The sequence below is a fragment of the Anser cygnoides genome, chromosome 29 (assembly GCF_040182565.1).
Source record: "Anser cygnoides isolate HZ-2024a breed goose chromosome 29, Taihu_goose_T2T_genome, whole genome shotgun sequence".
Taxonomy (NCBI): domain Eukaryota; kingdom Metazoa; phylum Chordata; class Aves; order Anseriformes; family Anatidae; genus Anser; species Anser cygnoides.
This window is the reverse complement of record NC_089901.1, coordinates 3,319,540-3,336,279: the sequence shown is the minus strand read 5'-3', so window position 1 is coordinate 3,336,279 and position 16,740 is coordinate 3,319,540. Positions and strand designations below refer to the sequence as shown.

At 46.3% G+C, this 16,740-nt stretch overlaps 1 protein-coding gene across 3 annotated transcripts in view; it reads left to right on the top strand.

The window, feature by feature from the left end:
• Positions 1–3,836: 3,836 nt before the first annotated feature.
• Positions 3,837–16,740, top strand: part of LOC106049637 (leucine-rich repeat and fibronectin type III domain-containing protein 1-like protein) — a 54,227-nt gene continuing 41,323 nt past the window's right edge. For all 3 annotated transcript variants that reach the window (XM_066984698.1, XM_066984700.1, XM_066984699.1), the window contains exons 1-2: positions 3,837–3,920; positions 6,467–6,610. In XM_066984698.1, the coding sequence (XP_066840799.1) occupies positions 6,570–6,610 (41 nt within the window). In that variant the 5' untranslated portion in view covers positions 3,837–3,920; positions 6,467–6,569. The remainder of the gene's footprint in view (positions 3,921–6,466; positions 6,611–16,740) is intronic.

The following is a 16,740-nucleotide window of genomic DNA, read 5'->3' as shown; positions in this document are numbered from 1 at the left end:
GATGCCAATGGAATATTTCGGGCTGAACAAGGCATTTACATTCTGCTCAACCTTCCTCCTGTGCAGGAAAAACACCTTCTCCATGGACTACAAGCCTCGCATCCATTATACATGAGTTGCACTTGCAATTCTGCAGCCTTTGCTTTCCTTCAGAAAGCCAGACACCAATAACTGCTTCTAATTTTGAAGTCATCAGCGATGCAAATAAATTCAGATTGCAGCCTTAAGAAATGTGGTTCCTCCCCATTTCAAATGCCTCCAGCCTACAGACGTTAACAGATATATATTTTCTTGATCTTATTCTAGGACAACACACAACTGGAGAGGGGAAATAGCTGGCGGCGCTCTGCTCAGACAGCATCTATAGGACCAAATCCTCACCACACCGGTCCCAAAATGGGACCACTGGGCTGAAATGACCACGGGGCAGTGATGCAAGTGCCTCCAAACGCAAGCTGAGCTCCTCAGAGCTGCTATCTGGTTTTGCTGGGCTGCCTCGAAAGTCAATCCACCACCAGAGAAAGCTAGCTCAGGTTCAACAGAAATATTGGCTGCATGTTTTACAAAATGATCATCAACAGCTACAGTTAGGAGGGATTGCTGTAGTAATCAAGGATTTCTTAAAATAAATAAATAAAATAAAAATAACCAGAAGCTATAAGCCATACTTGGATAACAATTTGTCTGTGCAATTCGTAAGTCGCATTTTTACACCCGCGCTCCATTGTGTCTAGGAGTTGCTTCTGTTTCCTTCCGTTGGCATTTTTCCTACCTGGAGGCTTATCACACAGATGTTTGCGCTGCCTGCTGCCAAGGCCCTGGATTTGACACGCGCTGGCTTTTAATCTCCAAATTCACGCGGTTGTGTTGTGGCCAAACAGCCGTCGGCTGCTCCAGCTCTCTGCTGGGGCTCCTAGCAAGCAGCTGGTGGGCTGGTAAGGGCAGGCACAGGGGTCCCGCGGCGGCGATAAGAGCCTAACACCTTCTCATGGTATTCCAAAACCCAGAGCAGAGACTGCCCTTTATCCCTGTGCAATTCCAAATATCCTCACAGGCCAGCTCCTGAAATCAAGGAGACCATGAATAGGTCGTGTGGGGGCTCACAGGGTGGTCCCAGGGCAATTCAGTGATGTCTCAGCAGTTTCTTGGTCCAGCTTTCATCCACAACATCGTTTTGGGGTGGATTGTCTAGTTTTGGTGCCTGGAAACAACATCCAATATGAGCACAAGTCTCCTGGGGACACGAGGAGAAGCCAAAAAGGTAGAGCTGGCACTTGGCACCTTGGGGTTTTAAAGTCATGAAACAAAGAGAGAAACGGTGATGTAGGGAGACCTCAACATTCAGCCCTGTGCAATGGACACAACAAGCTCAGCGTACGAAGGAAATCTCCATAGGTCTCTGCAAGAAGGAGGAGACAGAGGCACGAACTCGGTAATTTTGGGGGGAAAGTCAAGGGATTTGAACACCAGCATGCACCCAAAGCTCTACTTTCATGACCCAAAATTGCGAAGACTTCCTCTGCAGCACGATGCTCAAATGGAAAATTTGGGAAGATGCACCCAAGAAGGGTAAAAACAAGAAAATATTCGGTTTAATCAGATCCATTATTCCCGAGCTGCAGAAGGAAGAAGCCTTGGACCCAGCTTTCCACCGGACACATCTGGGGACTTCTCCTAATGCCATCATTAGCATCGGGCACGCACAGATTACACTCATTAGCATCCCTCCGTGCACAGCACCCATGTGTCTTCGTCGGGGAAGAAGCTGCTCGCTGTAAATATTACAGCCTGCCCTATTCTGGCCTCTTCGGAGCGTGAATCACGTCTCCAGATATTTTTCTCTGCTTGGTATTATCCAGGAGTGAGTCACGGGATGGGAGCAGGACGGCAGCGATCCTCAGCCCCAAACCTTCCTGGGCCCAGCTGCAATCTCTCCGCTGCCATAAATATTTTTTTTTTTATCATTTAATTCCTGTAGTAAATTGTTTAATAGACAAGGCTGCCTTGCATTCTCTGTATCAATAGATATCATCTCAAAGCAAAGAACCCCCCCACCCCCCAAAAAAAATCATAGTCTTTCCCTCTACCACACTTAAAAATCACATGGGGTAAAGGAAGGATTTGGAGGGTTGTAGCTGCTTTGGCTAAAGGAACAGAAAAGGAAGGATTTTGAAGTGTTTTTTTTTTTTTTTTTTTTTTTCTCTTTCTTCTATATCCTCTTCTACATATACCTGCATATTGTGCATGGAAAAGGAGTTTTTCCATGGCAAGAAGAGTTTTTCCATGGCAAGAAGGCCACTTTAGCAGTTCGGCAGCAGCGCAGCCACCTTTGCATGGAGGGGGCCGCACAGCCCAAGAGCATGTTCCAGTTCCCCTTTTAGGGTCACAGAAAATCCCAAAGGAGCCAAAATAGACCTAAACCAACCCTTCGAGTCCCCCTGCTTGGACCGGACGAGCCTCACCCGATGCCACATTAAGTAAAGATGCTTAGCCCCACTTATGCCTATTATTTCCAACATATTTATTTTTTCATACATGTATTTTTTCACGAGCTGAAAAAAAATATAATCCACATGATTAACCGCCAATTAACAAGTAATTCCAATCACCGGGAAAAAAATAATAAAAAAAACCTCCTTGTAATTAACGTCTCATTCTATAACTGCAAAAAAAAACCCTTGTAATTAACGGGCAATTAACGGGTAATTCAATCACTGAGGAAACTTGTAATTAACAGGCAATTCACGGGTATTCCCCACCAGTGAAAACAAAGTTGTAATTAACATGCAATTAAAGGGGAATCCTCGTCTGCTAAAAGAATAATTAACGGGTAATTAACGTTAATCCCCACTAATCCCTACCACTGAAACAAAACAAACAAACAAACAAACAAACAAAAACAAAAACCAAACCAAAACCAAACCAAACCAAACAAACAAAACCAAAGATGTGGAATTAAAGGCCAATTAACAGTCTGGAAAAACCTTATAAAGGCCAATTAATGGGAAGACCCTATTAGTGGGAATATATATATATATATACATACACATTATATTAGTGGGACTATATATATACACATATATAAAATATTAGTGGGAATATATAGATGTATATAAGTGGGCATATATATTAGTGGGAATATATATGGATATATTAGTGGAATATATATATAAGTGGGAATAGATATATATTAGTGGGCATATATATTAGTGGGCATATATATTAGTGGGCATATATATTAGTGGGCATATATATTAGTTGGAATGTATAGATATATATATGTAAGTGGGTGTATATATATTATATTAGTGGGAATATACATATATATATATAAGTGTAATATACATATATGTATTTAACGCGCCATTAAGGGGGAGCCTGTTTGCCAGGAAAAATAAATAAATAAATACAATAATTAACGAGGAGTCCCATTTACTGGGAATAAAATGAAATGAAATGAAATAAAATCAATAAAATTAGATAATAAAATAAAATAAAATAAAATAAAATAAAATAAAATAAAATAAAATAAAATAAAATAAAATAAAATAAAATAAAATAAAATAAAATAAAATAAAATAAAATAAAATAAAATAAAATAAAACAAAACCACCTTATAATTAAGGGGCAACCCCGCTCCCCGGGGAAATAAAAGAAAAAAAAAACAAAAACAACTTGCACTTTTGGGGCAATTCAGCCGGAATTCGGATCCCGGGGCCGCGCCGCGCCGCGTCCCCGCCTCCCGGTGCCGCCCCCCCGGTGCCGCCGCTGCGCGGAGCCGGAGCGGAGCCGGAGCCGGGGCGGAGCGGAACCGGAGCCGGGGCGGAGCGGAGCGGGCGCGGCCGCGGCCATGGGCGGCGGGGGAGCGGCGGGCGCGGCGCGGGGCGCGCCCCCGCGCTAGTGCTCGGCCCCGGGGAGAGGTGAGCGGGGATGAAGCTGAGGAGGAGGAGGAGGAGGAGAAGAGGGGGTCCGGGGGGGGGGTCGCTCACGGGGGATGCTCCGGTTTGGCAGCGGTGCCGCCGCCTTTGTCCTCCCGCTTTGGAGCGCTCAGCACCGCGGAAGGTCAGGATGATGATGGAGGTGGAGGGGCTCAGAGGTTTTTTTTATATTATTATTTTTCTTCTTTTTTTTTTTTCCTTTCTCTTTTTTTTTTCTTTCTTTTTTTTTTTCTTTTTTTTTTCCCTTTTTCCCCCCACTAGTTGTTGATAAATTGCAGTGTCATTGTCGGCTGTGCCTGCCCTGTCTCCGTCAAGGGAGGTGGGATCCACCCTGCCCATTGCAGGCGCACGCCGAGCCCCGCGATGCAGCTTTTTGCAGAGAGGGAGGGAAAAAAAAAAAAAAAGAGAGAAAAAAAAAAAATACGTCTGCTCGAAGTCGTGAGGATGATGGCTACTGAGGCTTTCCAGTGCTTTTGGGGGGATTTTTTTCCTTTCATCACTCCTGGGTGGCATCGCACACCTGCTTGGTTTGCAGTCCTCTGCTTTTTTTGTGGTGTTTTTTTTTTTTTTAGGATCTTGAGTGCTGCATGCCCTTTCTGCACACAATATTCGGCTGTGCAGCCAGGGGACGGGGTGGTGCGGAGGGGTGTGAGAGAGGCCCCCCCCGCCAGCTCGAGGTCACATCCAAGGGGCACGACCTTCCAGGCTTGTTCTGTCTCCAAAAAGGGGAGAAGGATGCTCTGGGTACCGAAGGATGCTCTGGGTACCAAAGGATGCCCTGGGGACCCAAGGATGCTCTGGGTACCGAAGCATTTTTATAGGGGGTGATTGTGCTGTCATTGAGCCCCATAAGGTGATTCTCTGCAGAAAAGAGAAAAGAGGAAAAAAAAGACTGCATTGATTGTGGAGCTGGCCTGAGTTTTTTCATCCTCACCCACCTGGCGAGCAGAGCAGGGCAGGAACTGGGAGGCGCTGGGCCACGTTACCCAGAAAATCGGGGTGGAAGCAGGGTTGTGGTCTAGCAGAGGAAGGCTGGCTATAAAGGAGCCCCCAAACCACCTGCAATCCTTGCGTGCTGTCTGCATTTTGCAGCTGGATGTGTGTGAGTGCAAACTCTTCCTGTGAAGCATGTAGGGCGCTTGATCTATTTATAAACCTAAAAAATACCTTTTACAGTCTATTAAAGAAAAAAAAAAAAAGCAGCAGCAAGGATTGGTTGTGCTTAATGCTCAATTTTTTAATGTGCCTGGATGACCATAATTCGCAAGCAACCGGCTATTATTATTTTTTTCCCCCACCTTCTCATAATTTCGGGAGAAATTACATGTTCTTAACCTCCTGTGTGATTTTTCCAAGTTGGTAACCCGGGAGACTCGCCGATCGCCGGCGTTGCTGCAGGCAGTTGCAGCATTTTCTCTCTTGATGCTGAGGCTGGGGGATTTTCCTCTGCCTCGCTCGCCGCGAGAGGGCCCGTGCCCGCATGCTTCTGGCGATGTGCACGTGGGGAAATCTCATCCCCACCTGGGATTTGCACCGGTGCTCCCAGCTATATAGCTCCATGCTATTTTTTTCCGAGCTGCTGAGGCGGTTTTAGTGGTGGTGTTACAGCAGAATGCTCATCGTGGAGCGAGGAGCAGTGGGAAAAAGTCCCATGCTGTTAGAGTTGGTGTTGCCACTTAGCACACAGGTTTTATTCTCACTCTGAATATTTAATGTGGTTTCATCGTGGGGATTTTATTAGATCAGGAAAAGAGCTGTTGTTAAGTGGTCCATGATCCTGATCCGTGGGATTTCCACTGTGTGCCTTGATACCTGATGCTCCCAAATCCCAGCGAAGGGCCTGGGTGGCTGCGAGATGATGGGTGCTGCCCTTTGGGTGCTGGGAATTTTGCGTGGCAGCTCGCTCGAAGGCTAAATCAACACATTTATGGCCTGTGGTGTTGGCTCCTGGCAGGAGCAGCGTATTCAGCTCCTGTTGGCATCATCAGTGAAACTTTCTCCTCGGTTAAAGCAGCTCCCAACATTTCTGGTAGTGACATGAATGGGGCGGGATGCTCCTGAGTAATGTGCTCCTAAATGAGCACAAACCAAAAAAAGAGTTTTGTTTGACATCTCACGGCCCCTGTCTTCATGATGGTTTTGGTTTCTCTCCATAACACGTGTTTTTTGGGTGTCCAAAAGCCAGAAGGACCTCTGTAGCTCCAAATTTGCTTGAAATAATTTGGTTTCTCTCCATAACACGTGCTTTTTGGGTGTCCAAAAGCCAGAAGGACCTCTGTAGCTCCAAATTTGCTTGAAATAATTTGGTTTCTCTCCATAACACGTGCTTTTTGGGTGTCCAAAAGCCAGAAGGACCTCTGTAGCTCCAAATTTGCTTGAAATAATTTGGTTTCTCTCCATAACACGTGCTTTTTGGGTGTCCAAAAGCCAGAAGGACCTCTGCAGCTCCTAATATGCTTGAAATTATTTGGCAGTAAGTGGCTGGATAGAGATTTACTTAGCCTGTCAATCCTTTCTGTGCCCCCCAGGTCGGGACACGGAGAGGGGACGCTGGATGCTCAGACGAGGACGATGCGGGCGGCGCTCCAGACGGGCTCCCTGTCTGCTCCGGGTCTTTGCATGATGTAGGAGATGGATGGACAAAAGCTAAATGCTTCCTATTGCATCTGCAGGTACGAGAGAAGCGTGTGGTGGCCTCAGCTAGTCCCCGGCCCCAAGACTTTCAGATAACGATGGTTGTGGTTGATATTAAGGGGAACTTCATGGCGTGGACCAAGAGGTCTTTTATCTTTTGCTGCTTGAGCCCCGCTTGGTTTTAGCTGGATTCCCCTGTGATGCTCCTGCTGTTCAGTTTCCCTCTTTCCTTTCTTCACGTGTTGGTTGTCCCACAGAAGGAACAAACCCCAAAAATCTGCTCCTGGCAGGTGCTTGCGAGACAAACCCCTCTCCCTGGGTGAGAGGGGCACTCACCCATCCCAAACTGGGATGTTTCTAAGTGTTGGGTGCCTAGGGCAGACAACATGACGTTTAGCATTGAATTCATTTTGAAAAATGGGAAAAAAAATACCGTTGTCGTCTGCATGAAGGATTTTTTCCACTAATGTGGATTGAGTAAAGGGAGTTTTGTTGTGGTGGGGAAATCCTGGATCCTCTATAAGCTCAGAAGAGACTGGCTGCTTTATTTTGTTATCCCCACTTCTCTGATCCAACACTTAGCCCCAGAGTGGCAGGAGCTCACTGTCAAGCAGAGTGTCTGTGAAATATGTGCATATTCTTTTCTGATCGGTAGCAATCACACTTCCAGACAAATTTCGAGGATCACTGAGCCTCCGCTGAGCCCTGTCGTAGGCACTCAGCGCCAAGACCAAATAACTTGTCCTATCGCTGCTCCTTGTGCGTTGACTTTTCTCGTTCAGAGCTGAATTATTAATCTTCCCGTGGATTTTCTGTGGCACCCAACCAGCTTCAGACGAGGCTTTGAATTTTAAAGTGCGAAATTTTTGTTAAATTTCTGCCTTGCCCAATTTTAGCAGCTGCTTGTTTTCCAGGTGCTTGCAAGCATACACTTTTCTGGAGAACAAATATATCCAAAATGGCTTTTTAGTCATTCCCTTGTGTTTTCCCCATTGTCCTTTTTTTTGGCAAGCAAGCACTGGGCCAGGTGAGCAGGTAGCTTTAAATGGATGATATTTTACCGAGGTGTGTGCAGTCTTGGGTGAAATTTGGGCTCCTTTCCGTGTTCTGGCATGTCTCTGAAGGTTACTCTTCACCCCCTGGGCTGCTTCCATCCCCTCTGGGATCTCTGGTGGTGACCAGCTTATAGATGGATGCCCACAGAAATAAGGACTTGGGGGCACTGGGTTGGAACTGGGCAGCACTTTGGCAAAGAGAAATTTAGGATTGGGTCTTCTTGTTTCATTCTTCCCTCCCTTAAATTCTGGGAGAGGTGAGGAAATGCAATTTAAGTGACAGCATCAGTGCTCTCGTGAGTTTGGTTCCCCCTAACTATCCTAAAATAAATATTTTACGGTACCTTTCTGTACGATTCCCGTTGTCGGAGCCGTGGTGGCTCTCCTCAGCGCTGGGATCTCAGCGGTGTTGGAGCAAGTGGTGGTGCTCGCGTGCATCCCACGCTGGGTGCCTGCTGCCGTGCTGCACCCGGGAGGCTGCAGATCACACTGACCTCCACTTGCCTTTGAACCCCAGGAGCTGGGAAGCGCTGGGGCTGTGGGGAGGAGTGGAAGTGATGGGAGGTGGGAGGGAGGCAGACAAGCAGCGTGTAAAAAAAGCTCCCAAATTGCTCTACTAAAAGAGTTAATAGCTCATGCCCACGTTGCTAGTGGTGTTTTTTTTTTTTTTTTCCCTTCGTGCGTGTCTAACATGAGGCAGAATCAGCTCTGAGCTGGATATGCTTTGCATTTCGGAGCTGTATTTGCCTGTCTGCTTTCTGGGACGAGTGCTGGGAGCCCTGGCTGTGATGGAAATAATGCGTATTGATTGGAAAACGTCTTCTGGAGGCTGGTTTTGCAAAGCCAGCAACTTGATTCCAAGCACAGGCGTGGTGGACGAGCAGTAAATGAAATGCAGGGGTGCACCTCTTGGAATGAACCAAACGTGATTATTCCCGCAGGAATCCGTGTCCTGGGAAATATCCCAGCAAACTGGTGATGTGACTTCTGCCTTGCCTATAAATTGATATATATATACGTGCAGGATGGAGCCGGATCGTGCTGGTTTTCACGTTGGCAGAGGGCCTTTTGTGGTTGTGATGAATTAGAAGTCTTTCTTTTCCCGTTGCTGGCCTCCTTGGATTATTTTGCCAGCTGACCTTTATGTTCAGAAAAGCCTTCTTTCTCATTTTTCTGCCTGGGAAAATGGTTCAGGCTTCACCTTTTGCTTCAACTCCGACGGAAGCTGTAGAGAAGGATGGATTAGGGCTGGACCAGACGCCCTTTGCAGGTCCCATTCCGCCCGAAATTTTTCTGCAGATTCATGGTATATAACAGCTGCCAAATGGCATTGGTTTGTCGTGTGTTTTTTTTTTTGTGTGTGTGTGCTCTGCGCTAGGCTTTAGTATTTCTGCGTAGTAATGAGCGATGGGTGGCAGTGACATATTTTGCAGTCTGTTTGCTTGTCTGGGCTGAATTCAAGCCAAGCCTGGACCAAGGAGGTCATGTCACTACACGGCCGCAGTGACACCGGCTGGGGCTGCGACTGCTCCAACCGCAGCTGGTGGCTCCTGCTGGGGAGCTGCTTCATGCCCTTTGCTTGGGTAACACGGGGAGAGGGAGCCCTTATTCCCCCCCCCCCCTTTTTTTTTTTTTGTGCTTTTAAAACGCTGAGCTATTTAGGCTGGTTGAATTAAGCCTCTCCCTTCCTGCTGCCTCCACTTGGCCTCCACGAGAGGCTGGAGGTGCGGAGCGGCTCCTCCTTTCCAGCTGGAACAAAGCACGGCTCCTGGCACGGGTCCCCTGGGTGACGTCCTCGTGAATTCCGAAATAGCCTTGCTCCGAGCTGCCGTCTGTCCGGCTCAGCTGCTCCGAGGCTAAAACATTTCACCAAAAAAAAAACTTTTCAGGGCAAAAAGAGCTTGGGTTCCCGTCATGCCCAACACACTTGAATCAGCAAGAGTGCTTCGAGTCCTGCTTATTTCCCTGATGGTTTTTTTATTAAATGAGAGTTCTCAGAGCATTGTTATTCTTTTTTTTTTTTTTCTTCTTTTAAACTAAAAAATGAAGCCGGTAGGGTGGACTGAGGTAGAGCTCCCATCAAAGGGACCAGGGTGGTGCTGCCTTGAGGAAGACTGCCTTCTTCCAGACCTCGACTCCTCTCATCAATCCCAAATATTGACCAAACCAGACCTGCAATTTAGGAGGAACTTGGCTTTTTATCTCATTTTTAGGCTGCTGGTAGGAGATTGAGTGCTGATATCAGCGCAAACCACTGAGATTTGGGGTTCTTCACTGGATGTGAAGTGCCCATGAAATGGTTTTTAAACATATGGAGGACAAGTGGTTGGGTCTGTCCTCCTAGACAGACCAGGGGAATGTGGCCACATTGGCAATTTGGATGCTAATTGAGCCTCTCTTCATTGAAAACCGAAGCCAGATTATATAGCAGTATCTGTTTTCACAGGTCTTCCTTCTCCCGCTGTAATTAGAAGCCATTTCTATCTGAAATTACAGACTCTTAAAACCACCTGCGAGTAGATCCCTTTCTCTGAACACCCCAGCATCACTCAGTGCCATCAGCAACCCAGAGAAATCCTAGCAGAGGGCTGCTGCGTGGCGCTCGGGCTATTGCAGAGCCCAGGATTTTGCTGTGATTGCACATTTTCCCTCCGTTCTTTATTGGTGGGGAAATGCAAGGCACCTAAACCAGGTCAGGAGCTTGGAGGTGTCCCTGTGCCTGCTTGGTGCTGGCTTTCTGTATTATATTAACGCCAAAATATGCATTCTTAGTTTCATATTATATATCTATATATATAGATGTAGATATATATCCTGCATCAAGGGTAGGGCTGCTGGCTTTCTGTATTATATTAACACCAAAACATGCGTTCTTAATTTCATATTTTATATATATATATATATGTATTGCATCAAAGATGAGGCTGAGGGTGGCTAAGTTAGCCTGACCTCTGCAGTTTGTCTCGTATTCCAGGTGGATGGGTATGAAGTTCGAATATAATAAAATATAATTTGTGGCTGTTTTCCTGTAAGGCTGAACTCCTGACGAGCGACTCAAATTGTAAGATTTGTTTTAGGGCTGGTGCTGCCCTCTAAAACTGCTTAATCCTTTGAATTCCTTTCAATAGCAGGATGCCCCAGGGCTGGATGCGCACAGCCGGTTCCCCTTGTGTGTGTGTTTTTTTTTTTTTCCCCTCTTCCTAAGGGATATTTGCATGAGAATGAGTGACAGCACAGCATTTTGTGTCGGGAGTCCTGTGCCAAAATGCTGAGAACCCTTCCAAGATGCCTGTTTTTGTCTTAATGCTCCATCAAGCACAGCCTGCTGCATCAGGTTGCCACAGCACTGGGCTGAATATTTGTCTTTAGGTCAAGTTTTACCCCTGAATTTTTTTTTTTCCATTATCTTTTAGGATGAGTGATGTCAGCAGCACACGATTTGTTCTGGACCTCTGTCCAGGTCAGAGGGTTACTTCTGGATTGCTCCAAAAGTTCTTTGTTTAAGCCAGAATCAGAGAAAAAGGGGGGGAGGAGGCTTTACAAGGCTTCGGTTCTTCGTGACACCGCTCCTATCTGAAGGTACCCAAAGCTCAGCCCGCACCCCATGGCAGGTTAATCCATCCTCATTTTGAAGCCATGAATTTCCTTCTTTTCCTCCGCTTTTTATTGTGAAAAATGCCCTTCCTTGGGTCCCTGTAACTAAGATCTGAATTGCAAACTGTATTCTATCAGAAAAAAAGTGGCATTCCCCGACAAATATTATCCAGGCAGAAGAAATCACATCACACGTGGTGTTCCATATGACTTAGTAAGCCAGCTTGGTTCTGATTTTTGCAGCACGATAAAAAATTGCTAGAAATGAGCGAGAGATGACCAGGAGTGGCCTCCAGGTTGGAGAAAAGCGCTAGGAAGCCGTGTCTTATGGAGACGAGGATGGGAACGGTGGGAGCTGGGTTCGAAGAGCCTGCTGGAAGAATGGCTGGTTTGATCCGTTTGAAGTTTTCTCTTTAAAATGTAGATGCCCTCGGTTCTTCTGCTGGGAGCCTTCCCTTTGCTGTCAGTGAAGAGCAAAAATGAAAATTCTTGTCATTTTTCTGCTTTGTGCTTTTTTTGTTGTTGTTGTTTTTTCCCTTGTATTATTAGTAGTAGTATATTTCTTTCCCTTGTATTATTTGTAGTATCATTACCATCATCATTATCATTATTGATTTTTTTATTATTTCTTGTTGCTTTTTTCTTTTTTCTTTTTTTTTTTAAGCTGTATTTGCGGCTGTCCTACATGAGCTCCCAGAGAGGCATGGAAGCTGCATATAGCTGGGCACGTATCCTTTCTTTTGAGGAGAAATGGGCCAAGATTGGCGTTCATAGCTCCCATGGTACTTGCAGCTGGTATGGTTGCAATGTAGACCCCAAACTGCCCCATGGCACAGGGGGTGAAGTTAGGCAGCACCTGATCCATGCAGCCAGGGATGCAATTCAACACGCAGCTAACAGATTGTACGGCCTAACAGCACGCCACGGGAGGAAATAACAGGTTTCAGCAGACGTGGTCAGCTTCTAGAGAAATATTTTGCATTTGGGGAGGAAACCTGCTAATGTTTCTCGTGCAGTGTCTCCGGCGTAGCTCTTTGGTGGGGTTTTGTGGGTCTGGTGCTGTACACCAGGATGTGGAGGCTTGGAGACCAAGTTTCCTCTATCCCTGGAGCCTGCGAGGACATCCCCATCAGGAATGCATGTGCTAGCACAGGAGAATAATCTGCTAGGAATATTCCCTCCACCAGAAAGCATCCGGCAGCCCTAGGCTAACAGGACTCATCGCTGCTCCACGGGAATGCGGAAAAAATCCTATCCATGCTTGGTAGTGGAGGCGTGGAGCAGGACCAGGAGAGGTTTCCCTGAGGACTGGCAGGTTGTGAGCTGCTCAGGCACCTTTCTCCCCCGTCTGGTGGGAAATAATCCCAAACGCTATGAAGGTGATAACATTATTAAGCCCGGAGGCACCAGCAAGAGGTCGGTGTGTTCATCAAAAGGCACTTAAAAATGTTTTCAGCCTCCAGCATCTCGCACTGGAGAGGTGCTCACAAGTCTACAGAATTTAAGGCGCCATAAGTGATGGGCTACAGCCTATTAATTAGAAGGAAATCAGGTTTGCTCTTTGGGGTCTCGCCGAGGTTCCAGCGGTGGAAGTGTGGAGGTCGCTCCTCTTCTGCCCTGGTGGGTTCAAGGCTTGGAAAGATCCAGGGGGATCTCCTCTGGCTCTTTTGTTCTCCTAACGAGATGTCCTAGAAGCATTTCCCCAGGCATGAAGGGTGCTGGGATCCAGGCAGGGTGCTCGGTGAGGCACTGGGATTAGCAACTAAACGAGGAGAGAATGGAAAGCAGTGAGGGCTAAAAGAAGGAAATGTGATGGGGACACACGTTGCGGGAGAAACGTGTTTCCTGCCCCCCCAAAAACACGTTTTTACGCCCCAAAGCCTTCACCCCCAGGAGGGTGGTGTGCTTTTGCTGTCGTGGTTTTGGCTCACCAGCCTGAGCTTGGAAGATCCCAGCTTTGAGGAGGAGATGAGCACAGGTTTCTGGAATGCAACCCTGGGGTATCCAAAAGGTTTCGTACAGTAAATCTCAGTGTCACGGTTTTCATTCCTCTTTACTCACTAGAACATAATCCTCCCCAAAAAGGCTGCGATGATGAGCTCTGTCTGCTCTTACATTTACATTTTCTCCATGGCATACGCTCCATCAGGAGCTATTTGCCTTTGTCTGGGTGCTTTTGGGGAAAAAAAAAGAACTTTTCTGCATCTCAAAGCGTATTTGAATTTAACAAAAGGACGGTAATGCCTTTCCTGATGTATGCTGCATCCTTTAAAGTTGCTTTCTTGCGTATAATAGTCATTATTTCTCTACCTCATTTTCTTTCTTTTCAGCTGTTTGCAAAGGTTTTTACGAAAGCTGATTCACCTGTGACTGCTATGTAATACAATCGTTGCTGCCTTTTAGATGGTGTTAAAATGAAGCTTTAAAATTGTGCCTATAAAACACCAATTTATCAAATCCTCCTGAAAAGGGGACTGTCAAAGCAAGTTTGTTTTTTTTTTTTATCATCTTTATTGTATTATTATTAAAAGCTGGCAGAATATATGTTTATAGGGGATGATTCTACTTTGCATCTGCATCCCTCAGTAAAATGTCTTAGGGAATTTGAGGGATAATTTTTTTTTTCCTATTTTTCCCCCTTTTTTTTTGAGGGATAATATTTTTTCCTATTTTTTCCCCATTTTTTTCCTTTTTCCCCCTTTCCAATCTGCTTCCTAATGACACCTGTGTGGTTATGGCTGCTGACCAAAAATGCAGCATTAGGATTCCTGTGTCAAGGAGTTTGCTTAAACACTCGGAACAGGATGAATTGTAAAGTAAGGGAAAAAAAATAGAATCATTAGCTGGGACCTGAAGAGACTTATCTTTAGTTGCAAAAACTTGGCAGAAGCTTGGCTTTGCTTGCAAGCGCACTTCTTTCCTCTTGTAGAAGAGGAGAGGACAAAATGCGATGTCTTTCAGCAGTATAAGGAAGTGTTTCAGATATTCCTGTTAATTGCAGAGTACAGACATGCCTCAGACTCCTTGGAAATGCAAAAAGGAATAGTTGAAGTAGTTTATTTCTGTAGTAGCCCAGCTGGCTGTTGTGAAATAAGGGGCCAAAGGGCTGTTGCTGGATGAGAGGCGGCTTGGAGGCCGGTTCGCATCCCCGCGATGCAGAGCCTTGCTTAGAAATAAAAACAAAGGATGCACTGGGACTGTCATGAATTTTGGGGCTATCTCAAAGCTGGGAGGGGACCCGTGGTCCTGGTGGTCACATCGGCAGGTGCTGGAGGATCATTGCTTTCCTGTCTGGTTTCCACAGCTGTTTGCTGTGGTCATCTCTCTCTTTTTATTTTTTTTTTCTTCTTAAACCAACAGCTTTATGACTTTAGCAAATTGGCATTAGCTTAGAGGGAGTTAAAGCAATATAAATCCCTAAGTGGATGATTTATTTTGTTTGGAATTCAGATGTGAGCAGCCACTGTCGATGAGCGAAGTCGGCTAATCCTGATTTGCAGCCCTTTAAATTATGATCAAAAGTGGTCACACGAGGATTAAGTGCAGTCCAAATAATCTACTGGGAATGTAATTCAGATTAAACCATTTGTATCTGTGTAAAGCCAGTCTGTGTTGAGTTAGGCACCTTACGACATGGTTTTAATGCCCATTCCACGTCTCCCTACGTTGTAAATATCTGAAATTCATCAAGACGATATTTAACACTTTAGATAATCTCAAATGTAGCCTAGGTTAAAAAGGAAAGAAAAGTTTTGTGTTAGAAATTGTATTATTATTCACGTGGAAGGATGTTGTGGTTGCTGATGCTGACACATGCAGAGTCCAAACGTGCCTTGATGCACACCTAGTACGCCTTGCATCCTCCTGAATTGTGCTCTGACTTGTTTTTTGCTTTCTTAGACAATGGGATGTGCTGATCTTAAGTAACTTTGGAGGTTTTGGGGTCTGCAGGACAAGGATAAGCCGTGATGTCCTACAGTGGTGCGTCGAGAGGCGTCCAGATGATGGACCAGTTTGCCACCGCCTTTATCCCTATAGTTAGCTCACTGGATTTCTGGTGTTTACTTCAGCACACGCACGAGGGGCTGCCCAGATTTCTCTGCCAATTGCCACGGTTGTGCTTTTGGGTTGTTCTGGGTCTTGGGAGAGAGCTTGGTCCTACCTTGCCCCATTGCAGGCATCCCAAGGGGGAGAGGGTGATGGCCAAGACCTCAGATGGCTCCCACTCATCACTGTTGGTGGTTTTGGGGTAAATTGGTACCTCCTTAAATTATAGTTTAGCCACATCTGGTGGTGATGCACTATTTCTTCTGTCTGGGGGGACAGGAGAATTTCACTACAAGCTTTTCACGCTCCTCCAGGTGATCACTGAGGTGAGAACAGGGGCACTCACTATGGGGCTCTCAATGGCTCTCCACCATCCTCCCATAGGACTGAAGTCTAGATGCTGCTTTTACATCTTACAGCAGCACTTGTGAAACCAAATTAGTTGGCTGTGAGCTGAGGGTCGCTTTGATCTACCCAAAAACATCAGAGCAGCCCCCTTGCTGTGGGTCGTGTGCCATGGGTTTGCCCTTCTCCTGCTTCACCAGCACCCTCCGTGCACGCGAGGACTGCTGCTTTGCCATCTCGCTTTCCTTGCCCTTGTTTTCAGCGGTGGTAATTACGGGTCACGAATTGCAAATTGTGACCTTGCTGCTCCGTGTGTGTTTGCCTCGCTTTGCTTGAGGATGTAACTTGGAATGATGAGAGGGTGTCTATCCGTCCAGCTTTTGGCCTCTGCCTCCAGGATCATTACTCCATTACGGCATTTAGAGACCTCAGCCTGCCCTCTGCAGCCCGATATTTAATATATGACTCCCTTGGCACCGAGGACACATGAGCATTGTTCAACGGAGGGAATCGCCCAGCAGATAATTTTTGTTGGTGCAAATAAAATGTGGTTTGCATGGCAGTGCTTGGAGATCCAGCAACAGGGTTGCTGTCTCCTTCCCAGACAACGCGGGGCTTGGCATTTTGGAGGTTTAATAGCAATTCATGTTGCATGGGGAGCTTTCTGCTTCCAAGCAAGATGTACAGAGTCAGGATGGTCTGCACTGGAGAGGAACCTTGCAAGCTTGATGGCTTTGCGTTGGAGTTTTTAGCCAGTTTGACCTTAAACTGAAGCCCACCACACAGCTGGAGCACCCACAGCATCTCATTTTGCTCCTGCTAAACCTGTAACCACACAATAATTGCAGTTGCTTTGGTGCTTCAGATGAATGCTCCTCTCTGGGCATCTCAGACATCTGCAGCTTTCAGGATTGAGCTTGGTTTGTTAGACCTGGGCTGTTGTCTCCTCCGACTCCCAGCCCAGGGAGTTGTTCTGTACCGTTGCTGCGCCGTGTGTGTTGTTTTCTGCAGGGTACTGCTGGAAGAGAAACGATGTCTAGGAGAGATCCAGTGCAATTAGAGCCACAGCAATAACCTAGATTTACTGGAGCAGTGCTGCCACTTATTAAGTGTAAGTGTGCAGGTCC